The following is a 14,676-nucleotide window of genomic DNA, read 5'->3' as shown; positions in this document are numbered from 1 at the left end:
TCGAGGCTCCCTGTGGAACTTCTCATAGGACCTCTTCATCTTCAGACCACAAGTCCAGCCCTTATACTTCAAATCTTTGTCACTTCCTTTTCTGCTGCCAGCCAGAAAACTGCTTTTGAAGGGTCTGTGATTAGATTAGATGCACCTGGATAGTCGTTTTTTTGCCACATACTGAAACATAAACACAGGAATAGCACCAGGAATCAAAAATCATGGGGACCATCTTAAGATTCTCTCTGCCGCAGGTGCTAAAAAAATACTTGACAAACCATGCACAAATTGTGTACACAGTTATGGAACTAAATATATATCATTAAAAAGTTTTTTTTTTCCTTTTAAGACAGTTCTCTCTCTCTCTCTCTCTTTTTTAGGACAGTTCTCTTTTTGAAACTTATGATGTTGAACTCATTAAAAAAGATGGACAAAGTCTTGGAATTAGAATTGTTGGGTATATTGGAACTCCTCATACAGGTAAATGAATCATTTCCATTTTGTATTTGGAAATAATTGTAAAGGATGTTAAGGTTTCTAGATAGTAAAATTAACTGTCTGCAGACTTTAATTTAAACACTGAACAATAAACCGTGTATTTTTAGTGGCAACCAGTTACTTTTCAGTGATTAGAGAATTACAGTTTTATCTCAGTAGCTTTATAGCTGACTTGATTTTCATTAACAAGGATTTAATTATCCAACTCATCATATAGCATTTGAATTGTACCTTCTTTTATTTCTTAAATATATTTAAAATATTGTGACTGTTACATATTATGACACTTTAGATGTGATAAAATAAAAAGATTACTGTATTTCATATTATAAATGTCAAAAAAGTATTAGTATAATCACTAATATATATATATAAACCAATTTATTTGATTAGAATTATTTTCCTGTCATATAAAAGGGTTCTATTGTAATAATAAATACATGGCCCAAGTATTTCTGAATAACATCCCCTCAGCTCTTACATGTAAAGATTTGGTAACTTTCACTGTACGAATTACTCTGTTATTATAAGGCAGTCATTAGAGTAAGGTAAAATAAATTTTTTGCACAAATATTTGCTAGTAAGATGAATTCAGAGGTATGAAATGTTCTAGTTTTTTAAAAAATAGCAAGATTAGAAAGTTAATTTTTTTAAAAAAATTATTATTTTGCATACTTACAGCAGGTGGAAAGATTAAGAGTGCTAATGTATTCAAAGTCCTGAATGAAATTCATGTCAGGCCACCTTGTGCTATTTTAGCCTAATGAAATAACTGTTTTCAAACCTTTAGATTTTTCCAAGTGCCACCTTTATTAGGTTCAGAATTTAAATGAGTTCCAAAAGAGCTAAGTATGGATTGTATAATAATGTTGGGGGGGAAAAAAACTATATTGAATAGCTCTTAATATGCTGTCTGGTTAAAGAAATCATGACTTTGTTCCTAAACTTGTGGCTTATGACTCAAATACTCTATTAAGTTTTTAGAGTGTTCTTATAAAGTTAACAAAATATACACACAGAGTAAAATGAAAGTGAATAATAGAAGACTGAGAAAATCTGATGTGTATGTTACTGAATAAAGAAAAGAATCCTTTACCTTCTTTACCTTCAAAAGAAGTTTTGGAGACTGGGAGGGGGGCAATGGTAAATCCAAAAACTAGAACATTTAAAAACTCAAACTCAGGGGCGCCTGGGTGGCTTGGTCGGTTAAGCGTCCGACTTCCGCTCAGGTCATGATCTCACGGTCCGTGGGTTCGAGCCCCGCGTCGGGCTCTGTGCTGACAGCTCAGAGCCTGGAGCCTGTTTCAGATTCTGTGTCTCCCTCTCTCTGTGACCCTCCCCCATTCATGCTCTGTCTCTCTCTGTCTCAAAAATAAATAAATGTTAAAAAAAATTTTAAAAAACCCAAAAAACTCAAACTCAGCATGCTATTTAACATGTAGTCTTTCAAAATAATATTCATTTTATTCCATTCATTGGACTTTTGAGGGGGTTACTTAGTTCTGAAAGGGATAGAAAAATGAATGTAAGAAAAGTCTAGTCAGAGAAAGAAATATGTAAGTAACTCTTAATTATTTAAGGATAAGTGAAATATATGTTTTAGCAGAGATCTAAGCAAACTATCATGACAGTTGAAAGATTAAATTTGGTGAAATAAAGAATTCACAAAGAAAGGTATTTGCATTAGTCATGAAAAAGGATTTTAGTAGAAGGGGTGAGGTTATAGGAAGAAAAAATGGATAAGAAAAGGGATAGCATCATGACAATACTTAGTGTTTTGGTGAAATCTCAAGTCTTGTGTGTGTGGACTTTTGTCTTGTTGGAGGGATGGTAGTTGGATGTAAGGAAAAAAAGACATTTGGAGCAGAGTATAGAGGTCCTTGAGTATGAGTCTATGAAATTTACAATTATTTAGGCAATAGGAATCCATTGGTGTTTAGTTTTCTTCTATTGACAATATTTTAAGTTCATTTGAAATGAAAGAATAAAAGTACAAAATCATCCAGAGTTATGGTTTTCATTTTCCAGTTTCTCCTCCAGTCTTTGCCCCTAGGAACGCATGCTTTTTATATAGTTGTAATTTTTATATAGCCATTTGTTTCTATTTAAATATTTTATAATATAAAGATTATGTAACATTGTGAAGATTCTACTTAAAAAAACAAAACAAAACACTATGTGTACTTTTCCGTATCTGGGAAGCTAACAGTGAACTAAATGTAGGCCAGAAGACCAGGTAGGAGGGAGACTCTTGTCTTAGTGCTGGTGAAAAGTGACGAGGTCTCTGAGGCAGCAGGGAGAAGGGAGACAGCCCAAGAGAAGAGGCTGAGACTGCCTGGGTTCTCCTGAATTCCAGTTGGTGGTAGAGCACATTTCATCAAGGTTCCATTACTGATGATTTTTCCAGAAATAGTCATCAGTCACATCATTTCAAATTCGGGTCACTCGTGATGGTGACAGTTTGAAATAATCCATCAATTTCCCTGCTTGTGTTCAAGATAGTATTTATCAAGCCTCGAGTCAGCCCCTGTAGCTAATTAACCTCTTGATATGAATTTTGCAATCAAGGTCTAATTAGAGCTTTCTTCCTTTTTCCATATGTTTTCGTGCACCTCAGGGGAGGCTTCAGGTATTTATGTGAAAAGTATAATACCTGGCAGTGCTGCATACCACAATGGCCAAATTCAAGTGAATGACAAAATAATTGCTGTAAGTACCTGTCCTCTGTTTTAGAATGGAATCAACTTGGGGGGTCGGGGGGGGGAGTTATCTTTATTATAATGTGTGTGAGAGGAGAATGGCTTCGCATAATCTCATAATGTTTCAAAAAGTTGAGTGTCATCTCATTGATTTGGACTCTTGGGGTTCTAAATTTGTTTGCTTTTTGTTTTTGTTTTTCATTGTGTGTGAAGAAACAAATCAATAACCATATTGGTAGGAAGAAAAAATATATATATACATACACATATATCTGAAAGATGGTCTGCCATTCTTCTAGAAAAGACTTTTTTTTTAATTTTTAAAAAATGTTTTTATTATTTATTTATTTTTTTTTATATATATTAAGTTTATTGACAAATTGGTTTCCATACAACACCCAGTGCTCATCCCAAAAGGTGCCCTCCTCAATACCCATCACCCACCCGCCCCTCCCTCCCACCCCCCATCAACCCTCAGTTTGTTCTCAGTTTTCAACAGTCTCTTATGCTTTGGCTCTCTCCCACTCTAACGTCCTTTTTTTTTTTTTTTTTTTTTTTCCTTCCCCTCCCCCATGGGTTCCTGTTAAGTTTCTCAGGATCCACATAAGAGTGAAACCATATGGTATCTGTCTTTCTCTGTATGGCTTATTTCACTTAGCATCACACTCTCCAGTTCCATCCATGTTGCTACAAAAGGCCATATTTCATTTTTTCTCATTGCCACGTAGTATTCCATTGTGTATATAAACCACAATTTCTTTATCCATTCATCAGTTGATGGACATTTAGGCTCTTTCCATAATTTGGCTATTGTTGAGAGTGCTGCTATGAACATTGGGGTACAAGTGCCCCTATGCATCAGTACTCCTGTATCCCTTGGGTAAATTCCTAGCAGTGCTATTGCTGGGTCATAGGGTAGGTCTATTTTTAATTTTTTGAGGAACCTCCACACTGCTTTCCAGAGCGGCTGCACCAATTTGCATTCCCACCAACAGTGCAAGAGGGTTCCCGTTTCTCCACATCCTCGCCAGCATCTATAGTCTCCTGATTTGTTCATTTTAGCCACTCTGACTGGCGTGAGATGATACCTGAGTGTGGTTTTGATTTGTATTTCCCTGATAAGAAGCGACGCTGAACATCTTTTCATGTGCCTGTTGGCCATCTGGATGTCTTCTTTAGAGAAGTGTCTATTCATGTTTTCTGCCCATTTCTTCACTGGGTTATTTGTTTTTCGGGTGTGGAGTTTGGTGAGCTCTTTATAGATTTTGGATACTAGCCCTTTGTCCGATATGTCATTTGCAAATATCGTTTCCCATTCCGTTGGTTGCCTTTTAGTTTTGTTGGTTGTTTCCTTTGCTGTGCAGAAGCTTTTTATCTTCATAAGGTCCCAGTAATTCACTTTTGCTTTTAATTCCCTTGCCTTTGGGGATGTGTCGAGTAAGAGATTGCTACGGCTGAGGTCAGAGAGGTCTTTTCCTGCTTTCTCCTCTAAGGTTCTGATGGTTTCCTGTCTCACATTTAGGTCCTTTATCCATTTTGAGTTTATTTTTGTAAATGGTGTGAGAAAGTGGTCTAGTTTCAACCTTCTGCATGTTGCTGTCCAGTTCTCCCAGCACCATTTGTTAAAGAGGCTGTCTTTTTTCCATTGGATGTTCTTTCCTGCTTTGTCAAAGATGAGTTGGCCATATGTTTGTGGGTCTAGTTCTGGGGTTTCTATTCTATTCCATTGGTCTGTGTGTCTGTTTTTGTGCCAATACCATGCTGTCTTGATGATGACAGCTTTGTAGTAGAGGCTAAAGTCTGGGATTGTGATGCCTCCTGCTTTGGTCTTCTTCTTCAAAATTCCTTTGGCTATTCGGGGCCTTTTGTGGTTCCATATGAATTTTAGGATTGCTTGTTCTAGTTTCAAGAAGAATGCTGGTGCAATTTTGATTGGGATTGCATTGAATGTGTAGATAGCTTTGGGTAGTATTGACATTTTGACAATATTTATTTTTCCAATCCATGAGCAGGGAATGTCTTTCCATTTCTTTAAATCTTCTTCAATTACCTTCATAAGCTTTCTATAGTTTTCAGCATACAGATCCTTTACATCTTTGGTTAGATTTATTCCTAGGTATTTTATGCTTCTTGGTGCAATTGTGAATGGGATCAGTTTCTTTATTTGTCTTTCTGTTGCTTCATTGTTAGTGTATAAGAATGCAACTGATTTCTGTACATTGATTTTGTATCCTGCAACTTTGCTGAATTCATGTATCAGTTCTAGCAGACTTTTGGTGGAGTCTATCGGATTTTCCATGTATAATATCATGTCATCTGCAAAAAGCGAAAGCTTGACTTCATCTTTGCCAATTTTGATGCCTTTGATTTCCTTTTGTTGTCTGATTGCTGATGCTAGCACTTCCAGCACTATGTTAAACAACAACGGTGAGAGTGGGCATCCCTGTCGTGTTCCTGATCTCAGGGAAAAAGCTCTCAGTTTTTCCCCGTTGAGGATGATGTTAGCTGTGGGCTTTTCATAAATGGCTTTTATGATCTTTAAGTATGTTCCTTCTATCCCGACTTTCTCAAGGGTTTTTATTAAGAAAGGGTGCTGGATTTTGTCAAAGGCCTTTTCTGCATCGATTGACAGGATCATATGGTTCTTCTCTTTTTTTTTGTTAATGTGATGTATCACGTTGATTGATTTGCGAATGTTGAACCAGCCCTGCATCCCAGGAATGAATCCCACTTGATCATGGTGAATAATTCTTTTTATATGCTGTTGAATTCGATTTGCTAGTATCTTATTGAGAATTTTGGCATCCATATTCATCAGGGATATTGGCCTGTAGTTCTCTTTTTTTACTGGGTCTCTGTCTGGTTTAGGAATCAAAGTAATACTGGCTTCATAGAATGAGTCTGGAAGTTTTCCTTCCCTTTCTATTTCTTGGAATAGCTTGAGAAGGATAGGTATTATCTCTGCTTTAAACGTCTGGTAGAACTCCCCTGGGAAGCCATCTGGTCCTGGACTCTTATTTGTTGGGAGATTTTTGATAACCGATTCAATTTCTTCGCTGGTTATGGGTCTGTTCAAGCTTTCTATTTCCTCCTGATTGAGTTTTGGAAGAGCGTGGGTGTTCAGGAATTTGTCCATTTCTTCCAGGTTGTCCAATTTGTTGGCATATAATTTTTCATAGTATTCCCTGATAATTGTTTGTATCTCTGAGGGATTGGTTGTAATAATTCCATTTTCATTCATGATTTTATCTATTTGGGTCATCTCCCTTTTCTTTTTGAGAAGCCTGGCTAGAGGTTTGTCAATTTTGTTTATTTTTTCAAAAAACCAACTCTTGGTTTCATTGATCTGCTCTACAGTTTTTTTCGATTCTATATTGTTTATTTCTGCTCTGATCTTTATTATTTCTCTTCTTCTGCTGGGTTTAGGCTGCCTTTGCTGTTCTGCTTCTAGTTCCTTTAGGTGTGCTGTTAGATTTTGTATTTGGGATTTTTCTTGTTTCTTGAGATAGGCCTGGATTGCAATGTATTTTCCTCTCAGGACTGCCTTCGCTGCGTCCCAAAGCGTTTGGATTGTTGTATTTTCATTTTCGTTTGTTTCCATATATTTTTTGATTTCTTCTCTAATTGCCTGGTTGACCCACTCATTCGTTAGTAGGGTGTTCTTTAACCTCCATGCTTTTGGAGGTTTTCCAGACTTTTTCCTGTGGTTGATTTCAAGCTTCATAGCATTGTGGTCTGAAAGTATGCATGGTATAATTTCAATTCTTGTAAACTTATGAAGGGCTGTTTTGTGACCCAGTATATGATCTATCTTGGAGAATGTTCCATGTGCACTCGAGAAGAAAGTATATTCTGTTGCTTTGGGATGCAGAGTTCTAAATATATCTGTCAAGTCCATCTGATCCAGTGTCTCATTCAGGGCCCTTGTTTCTTTATTGACCGTGTGTCTAGATGATCTATCCATTTCTGTAAGTGGGGTGTTAAAGTCCCCAGCAATTACCACATTCTTATCAATAAGGTTGCTTCTGTTTATGAGTAATTGTTTTATATATTTGGGGGCTCCGGTATTCGGCACATAGACATTTATAATTGTTAGCTCTTCCTGATGGATAGACCCTGTAACTATTATATAATGTCCTTCTTCATCTCTTGTTACAGCCTTTAATTTAAAGTCTAGTTTGTCTGATATAAGTATGGCTACTCCAGCTTTCTTCTGGCTTCCAGTAGCATGATAAATAGTTCTCCATCCCCTCACTCTGAATCTAAAGGTGTCCTCAGGTCTAAAATGAGTCTCTTGTAGACAGCAAATAGATGGGTCTTGTTTTTTTATCCATTCTGATACCCTATGTCTTTTGGTTGGCGCATTTAATCCATTTACATTCAGTGTTATTATAGAAAGATACGGGTTTAGAGTCATTGTGATGTCTGTATGTTTTATGCTTGTAGTGATGTCTCTGGTACTTTGTCTCACAGGGTCCCCCTTAGGGTCTCTTGTAGGGCTGGTTTAGTGGTGACAAATTCCTTCAGTTTTTGTTTGTTTGGGAAGACCTTTATCTCTCCTTCTATTCTAAATGACAGACTTGCTGGATAAAGGATTCTCGGCTGCATATTTTTGCTGTCTAGCACCCTGAAAATCTCGTGCCAATTCTTTCTGGCCTGCCAAGTTTCAAAAGAGAGATCAGTCACGAGTCTTATAGGTCTCCCTTTATATGTGAGGGCACGTTTACCCCTTGCTGCTTTCAGAATGTTCTCTTTATCCTTGTATTTTGCCAGTTTCACTATGATATGTCGTGCAGAAGATCGATTCAAGTTACGTCTGAAGGGAGTTCTCTGTGCCTCTTGGATTTCAATGCCTTTTTCCTTCCCCAGTTCAGGGAAGTTCTCAGCTATAATTTCTTCAAGTACCCCTTCAGCACCTTTCCCTCTCTCTTCCTCCTCTGGGATACCAATTATGCGTATATTATTTCTTTTTAGTGTATCACTTAGTTCTCTAATTTTCCCCTCATACTCCTGAATTTTTTTATCTCTCTTTTTCTCAGCTTCCTCTTTTTCCATAACTTTATCTTCTAGTTCACCTATTCTCTCCTCTGCCTCTTCCATCCGAGCCGTGGTGGTTTGCATTTTGTTTTGCATTTCCTTTAAAGCGTTTTTCAGCTCCTCGTGACTGTTCCTTAGTCCCTTGATCTCTGTAGCAAGAGATTCTCTGCTGTCCTGTATGCTGTTTTCCAGCCCAGCGATTAATTTTATGACTATTATTCTAAATTCACTTTCTGTTATATTATTTAAATCCTTTTTGATCAGCTCATTAGCTGTTGTTATTTCCTGGAGATTCTTCTGAGGGGAATTCTTCTGCTTGGTCATTTTGGATAGTCCCTGGTGTGGTGAGGACCTGCAGGGCACTTCCCCTGTGCTGTGGTGTATAACTGGAGTTGGTGGGCGGGGCCGCAGTCCTACCTGATGTCTGCCCCCAGCCCACCACTGGGGCCACAGTCAGACTGGTGTGTGCCTTCTCTTCCCCTCTCCTAGGGGCGGGCTTCACTGTGGGGTGGCGTGGCCCGTCTGGGCTACTTGCACACTGCCAGGCTTGTGATGCTGGGGATCTGGCGTATTAGCTGGGGTGGGAAGGCAAGGTGCACGGCGGCGGGGGGGGGGGGGGGCTGGCTTAGCTCGCTTCTCCTTAGGTGATCCACTTCAGGAGGGGCCCTGTGGCAGCCGGAGGGAGTCAGATCTGCTGCCGGAGGTTTGGCTCCGCAGAAGCACAGAGTTGGGTGTTTGCGCGGAGCGAGCAATTTCCCTGGCCGGAACCGGTTCCCTTTGGGATTTTGGCTGGGGGATGGGCGGGGGAGATGGCGCTGGCGAGCGCCTTTGTTCCCCGCCAAACTGAGCTCTGTCGTCCGGGGGCTCCGCAGCTCACCCTCCCTTTGTCCTCCAGCCTTCCCGCTTTCCGAGCAGAGCTGTTAACTTATGACCTCCCAGACGCTAAGTCGCGCTTGCTGTCGGAACACAGTCCGTCAGGCCCCTCCGCTTTTGCAAGCCGGACTCGGGGGCTCTGCTTGGCTGGCGAGCCGCCCCTCCGCCCCGGCTCCCTCCCGCCAGTCCGTGGAGCGCGCACCGCCTCGCCGCCCTTCCTACCCTCTTCCGTGGGCCTCTCGTCTGCACTTGGTTCCGGTGACTCCGTTCTGCTAATCCTCTGGCGGTTTTCTGGGTTATTTAGGCAGGTGTAGGTGGAATCTAAGTGATCAGCAGGACGCGCGGTGAGCCCAGCGTCCTCCTACGCCGCCATCTTCCCCCTCAGTTTATTATTTATTTTTGAGAGAGAGAGAGCGCAAGCGAGCGAGCATGTGCATGAGCTGGGGAGGGGCAGAGAGAGGGAGACACAGAATCTGAAGCAGACTCCAGGCTCTGAGCTGTCAGCACAGAGCCTGACCCAGGGTCTGAACCAATGAACCGCAAGATCATGACCTGAGCCAAAGTTGTCAGATACTGAACCAACTGAGCCACCCTGGTGCCCCTAGAAAAGACTTTTCAAGCACCTCTGTGTTTTTTAAACTCACTCATTTTTCATAGAAAATAGGCTATTAACCAGATCTTTTTATCTCTTCATGAAAGTAATTTTTCTACTAACCATAAGTAATTTTGAATACATACAAAAAAATAGAACTATTTTATATATTGGAGAATATAATAATTACCTTTTGTCAATTCAGACTGGTCTTTCTTCATTTAGTAGAAATTGGTTAAAGTTTAAAGTTTATTTGAATAATATTTTTGAAGCATACACACACACACACACACACATTTAATTTAGTGATTTACATAGAAACAAATGTTCATTGGTGTCATTTGAATCTTTGTCCTTCAAGTCCATCTAGGGAAGCACCTTTCATGACTCTTGGCTTAGGAAGCGTCTTGTGATTTGCAGGGAATGGAGTCAAGCAGTAAGCAGTGGATGCTTTGGAGAAAATACTTCTAGGGAAAACTAAAAGTAATGGTTTGGCCAGCTTGGGAGATGAGGCCTGTGTGTTCTGATGGACTTCAGAAATGAGGAATTGGGCTTGACTTAGATTAGTAAATCCGTTTCTTGCATATACTTCTTCACAGCACTAGAAAACCCAATGGGGGGAGATGTGTGTATCTCTTCTGGAAACTACCACATAATGATATGGTAGAGGGATGAAGTATTGGATGACCTCTTCAGTGTTGATAATACAGGCTTGTATTTTAGTACATCTTGAGAGCTGTGTTTAACAGTTGACCATCTTTGAAGGCACTTTGAATTTTGAATAGCATAAGAGACTAAGACCTTTTCCCTCTCAGGCTGTCAGTTAAAATGTGTGACTCTCAATTACAAGTTTGAATTTGCTCTGTAGGTTTTCAGGACATTTGTCAGCATGTTTCACTACTAATTTTGCCTCCTATTCAAAAATAATTCCTTAGGTTTAATACAAATTCGTTTTGGCATAAAATGAATTGCCCAATTTTATTCTGCCTTGTCAGAGTTGAAAATAGTAGCTAACCTGAAGCTTCTGTTTAATGTGTCTCTTAACATTTTAGGTTGATGGTGTCAATATTCAGGGTTTTGCCAACCAGGATGTTGTTGAAGTGTTACGAAACGCAGGGCAAGTGGTACACCTAACTCTGGTTCGAAGGAAGACATTTTCATCTGCTTCTCCACACGAATGGCCTTCAGACAGAGGTAGTTCATTCCACGATCCCTCTCCCCACCACGTAGTCTAGGTCTGGAAGAATATCTTATCTACAGAAGTTGCTCTGTGAGTCTGGGAAGGAAAAACTGCCCACCTTGTGTAATGTAGTGATGGAGAAATGAATCAGCTAGCTCATTTGTGCATTGAAGAAGAACTTCCTTGTGCCATCCCAAAAGTTAGAACATGAACCCTGACATGCATTAAGCTTTGAGAGCTGTTTGAAATGGAGATGGAAATCATTTTTTCCAAAAGCTTCTAAATTTCATTTATTACTTACATTTGAATAATAAAGCTTCGACACCTTTTGTTCTAGGGGCTCTCATTTGTCTAAGGCTTTGACATTTTGCACACTTAAGATTTCATACTACTTCTAACAATATATTTAATTCTAATGTCTCCTGATTTACTCTATGAAATACAGAGGGGAGAAAATAAGGATTTCTATTAAGAACATTTTTATTTGTAAAATATTTGTTATTTTGATTAAAGAATAGCAAATTGTCATTATGGAACAAATGGTATGCATGCCAGTTTTTTAATTATCAAGTTATTAATGTGTAGATTGAAAAATTTGACAGTCCTGAAAACAAATTCAATTTAAAATGAATGACTAGTTATAGAACTAGTAAGAAATAATTCCATTAGAATTTGTCAGAAGATGAATATATTTTTTTCCTCTCTTCTGAAGATATAATAAGCCTGGAAGCCTTGTCTCAACTAATATTGATTTATATTTAAATGGGAACTTTTTAAGTTTTATGTGATAGTGAAAATTTTGCTGCTGAAAGACAGATGCCCTGTCAACTGCATCGTATGTATGAAATTAAACATTGCCTAAATAGTACAAATTGTACCAATGCTTTATTGACCTTAAAAGGTTTACATAAATATTTATATCAACATAATGGTTTTTAATAGCTCTGATAGAGCCCTTGGCTTCAGTCTACTGTATCAAATAAAGTACGTTATCTGCGAATTAGCAATTCTTTCCTGCGCATGCCTCCATTTTAAATTTATGTTGGGATAAATTTTGACTCTAAATTCGCACTTCTTCCACGGTTGAGATGTCCTTCATGTGGGTTTTACTAGCACCCTTAGAAGAGCGCTGTACTGTAGCATTTATCACTCTGTTTTGGGATCACCTGTTTCATGTGTAGTCACTATAATGAAAGGAAATGGTGATGCCTTTGTTCCCTGCCCCACGTAACACATTTTCCTCTGCCTTCAGTCTTTTACTGAGGGAAACTGCACAGCTTCTAGCGCTTGCCCAATACTTGCCTCTACTATTCTAGATCTTACTGTCTTTCTCTCCTACTGTTTGTATACCTTATATACCTTTTTGGTGTACCTGTTTGTATACTACTTGTAGCATACAATTACATCATGTACTGCTCTGTACTATAAACTGTGGTATGCAACTATTCTCCCCAGTTACACTAGCAACTTTGGGCCTCGTTACTTTGGCTAGCACTAGGCTGTGGTTTTAGTGTGTATCAGTGGATTAATGATGTAAAAAATATCATGTGGTTGAAAATTTCATGCTAAGATCATAGGAACTTTTAACTGGCTATATTTTTCAACATTTTATAGTTGACCTCTGAACAACACAGGTTTGAACTGTATAGGTCCACTTATGTGTGGATTTTTTTCCAATACAGTACTGTGCTATATTTTCTATAAATGTGGTTTTTTTTCTTTCTTAAGATTTTCTTAATAACATTTTCCTTTCTCTATGTTGCTTTTACTTTTTCTCTAGAATACGATATAATACATAATAAACAAGTTCTGTTAATTGACTATGTGACAACATAGTAAGGCTTCTGGTCAACAATAATCGGCTATTAGTTACATTTTGGGGGGCATTCAAAAGTTACATGTAGGTTTTCAATTGCATGGGATGGGAAAGTGCCTCTAACCTCCACATTGTCCAAGGGTCAACAGTATTGTAAAAATTTTTGTAGATTTTTCTCAATGTTTATTTTTGAGAAATAGCATGAGATGGGGAGGGGCAGAGAGAGAGGGAGACAGAGGACCTGAAGCGGGCTCTGTGCTGACATCAGAGAGCCCAATGCAGAGCTCGAATTCACAAACTGTGAGATCATGACCTGAGCTGAAGTCGGATGCTTAACCTACTGAGCCACCCAGGCGCCCCTGTAAAAAATTTTAAACATACAGAAAAATTGAAAAACATATAACAAATACCCATGGACCCACCATTTAGATTCAACAGTTAACATTTTGCCATATTTGTTTCATCTATTTGTCCTTTTTCCTGAACCCTGTGAGAGTGAGTAGTAGACATGGCACTTTAGTCCTGCATACTTTATAGCTTCTAAAAATAAAGATATTGTCTTACATGATAACATATCATTATCACAACGAAGAAAATTAATAGTAGTCCCTAATATCCAATGTGCAGCACGTACTTAAATTTTTTTAATTGCCCCAAATGTCTTCTGTAGCTTCTTTTCCCACTCCCCACTCTCTGAAAGAGAAACCTCACAACATCAAGATTCAATCATGCGTTATGTTTCTTTGGTTTCCTGTGTTACGTTTCTTCAGTTTCTTAATCTAGAAGAATCCCCGACCCCTGCCTCCACCTCCATGGCACAGACTTTTCGTGAAAGGATTTGTCCATTTTGTCACCAGAACACTACATTCTGAATTTCATTGTCCTTGTGGTGTAATTTAACTTGTTCCTCTATCCACTGTGTTTCCTGTGAGAAGCTAGATATAAAGCTGTAGTTAGATCCAGGTTAAATGTTTTTGGTAAGAAAACTTTGTAAGTCATGCGTGACCATTTAAAAATGACCAAAAATGACTCTTGTTCAACCTTTCTTGTGTTTAACAGATACATAATGACTTGCATGCTTGAGATTGAAAGTTTTGGGTATCCTGTTAGCTCAATTTAGCTAAGGGAGGAGAACCCTTAGCTGCAACCAGGGGAATTCTCTCCAATTCCCTTCCAATTCATAAAGTTACCTATGTAGAGTTGTTGTTTTTTTTAAACTTATGGTGGTGTCATGCCAGAACTTAGGTGAGCCCAGAGCAGTGGGAAGGGCTTATTCTGCATAACCTGCTCCTTACCCACCACAAGTGCAAGAGTATACACAGACCTTAGTGTTCTTTTTCTTTACCAAGGCTATGTTGATAAGTATCTTTTGTAGAATGACTTGGCCTTGCTCTTCTTCCCCATTGCCTGGTTCCTTATCCTTTCCAATGCTACCAGAACTTCCTTATTTTTTTTTTTTTTAGGAATTGAGCGGTTATCACACATGACACTTTAAATAAAGTATCATATATGTAAGTTACCTGAGATGTTTGTAATGAGGTGGTCAAATGGGAGAACAGGACTAGAATGAACTCCCTTAAATATGGTCTTCAGCTGCTAGTGATTCAAGCTAGTAATTCTTTTTTTTTTTTTTTTTTTTTTTTTTAGGAACTGTCATAGAATCATCGGAAATACCAGCCCTCTATTCAACTGGAGCAGTGGAAACGGAAACGAATTTGGATGGTGGGGATGAGGAAACTGAAGAAAAAATGGGTAATCTAAAAGCCTTAGAAAAATTAGGTAGGCACAAAGCATTCAATTCAAAACAATCAAAGTAATTTGACTTTCTCTTATTTGTTAACTGTTTTCTCCCTTTAGAGCTAATACGAGAAATTTTAGAGACATTTTGGAGATAGGAAACAGGATATTCTTAATATCAACATCTTACCGCTTGTGACAATTGAAGACCAGTCATTATTGTTTAATCTTTGTTTAATTAATTTTTTTAAAA

The 14,676-nt window shown here is 38.6% G+C and overlaps 1 protein-coding gene across 1 annotated transcript in view; it reads left to right on the top strand.

Annotated features, from left to right (window-relative positions):
• Positions 1-14,676, top strand: part of PATJ (PATJ crumbs cell polarity complex component) — a 368,066-nt gene that overhangs the window by 42,809 nt on the left and 310,581 nt on the right. The window contains exons 9-12 of the mRNA XM_047084721.1: positions 372-471; positions 3,107-3,198; positions 10,743-10,884; positions 14,334-14,465. Of these exons, the coding sequence (XP_046940677.1) occupies positions 372-471; positions 3,107-3,198; positions 10,743-10,884; positions 14,334-14,465 (466 nt within the window). The remainder of the gene's footprint in view (positions 1-371; positions 472-3,106; positions 3,199-10,742; positions 10,885-14,333; positions 14,466-14,676) is intronic.

The sequence above is a fragment of the Lynx rufus genome, unplaced genomic scaffold, assembly GCF_022079265.1.
Source record: "Lynx rufus isolate CCGP_SWC_20201006 ecotype Redwood Valley unplaced genomic scaffold, mLynRuf1.p SCAF_2, whole genome shotgun sequence".
Lineage (NCBI taxonomy): Eukaryota > Metazoa > Chordata > Mammalia > Carnivora > Felidae > Lynx > Lynx rufus.
The sequence above is the reverse complement of the archived record's forward strand: the minus strand, read 5'-3'. Positions and strand labels throughout refer to the sequence as shown.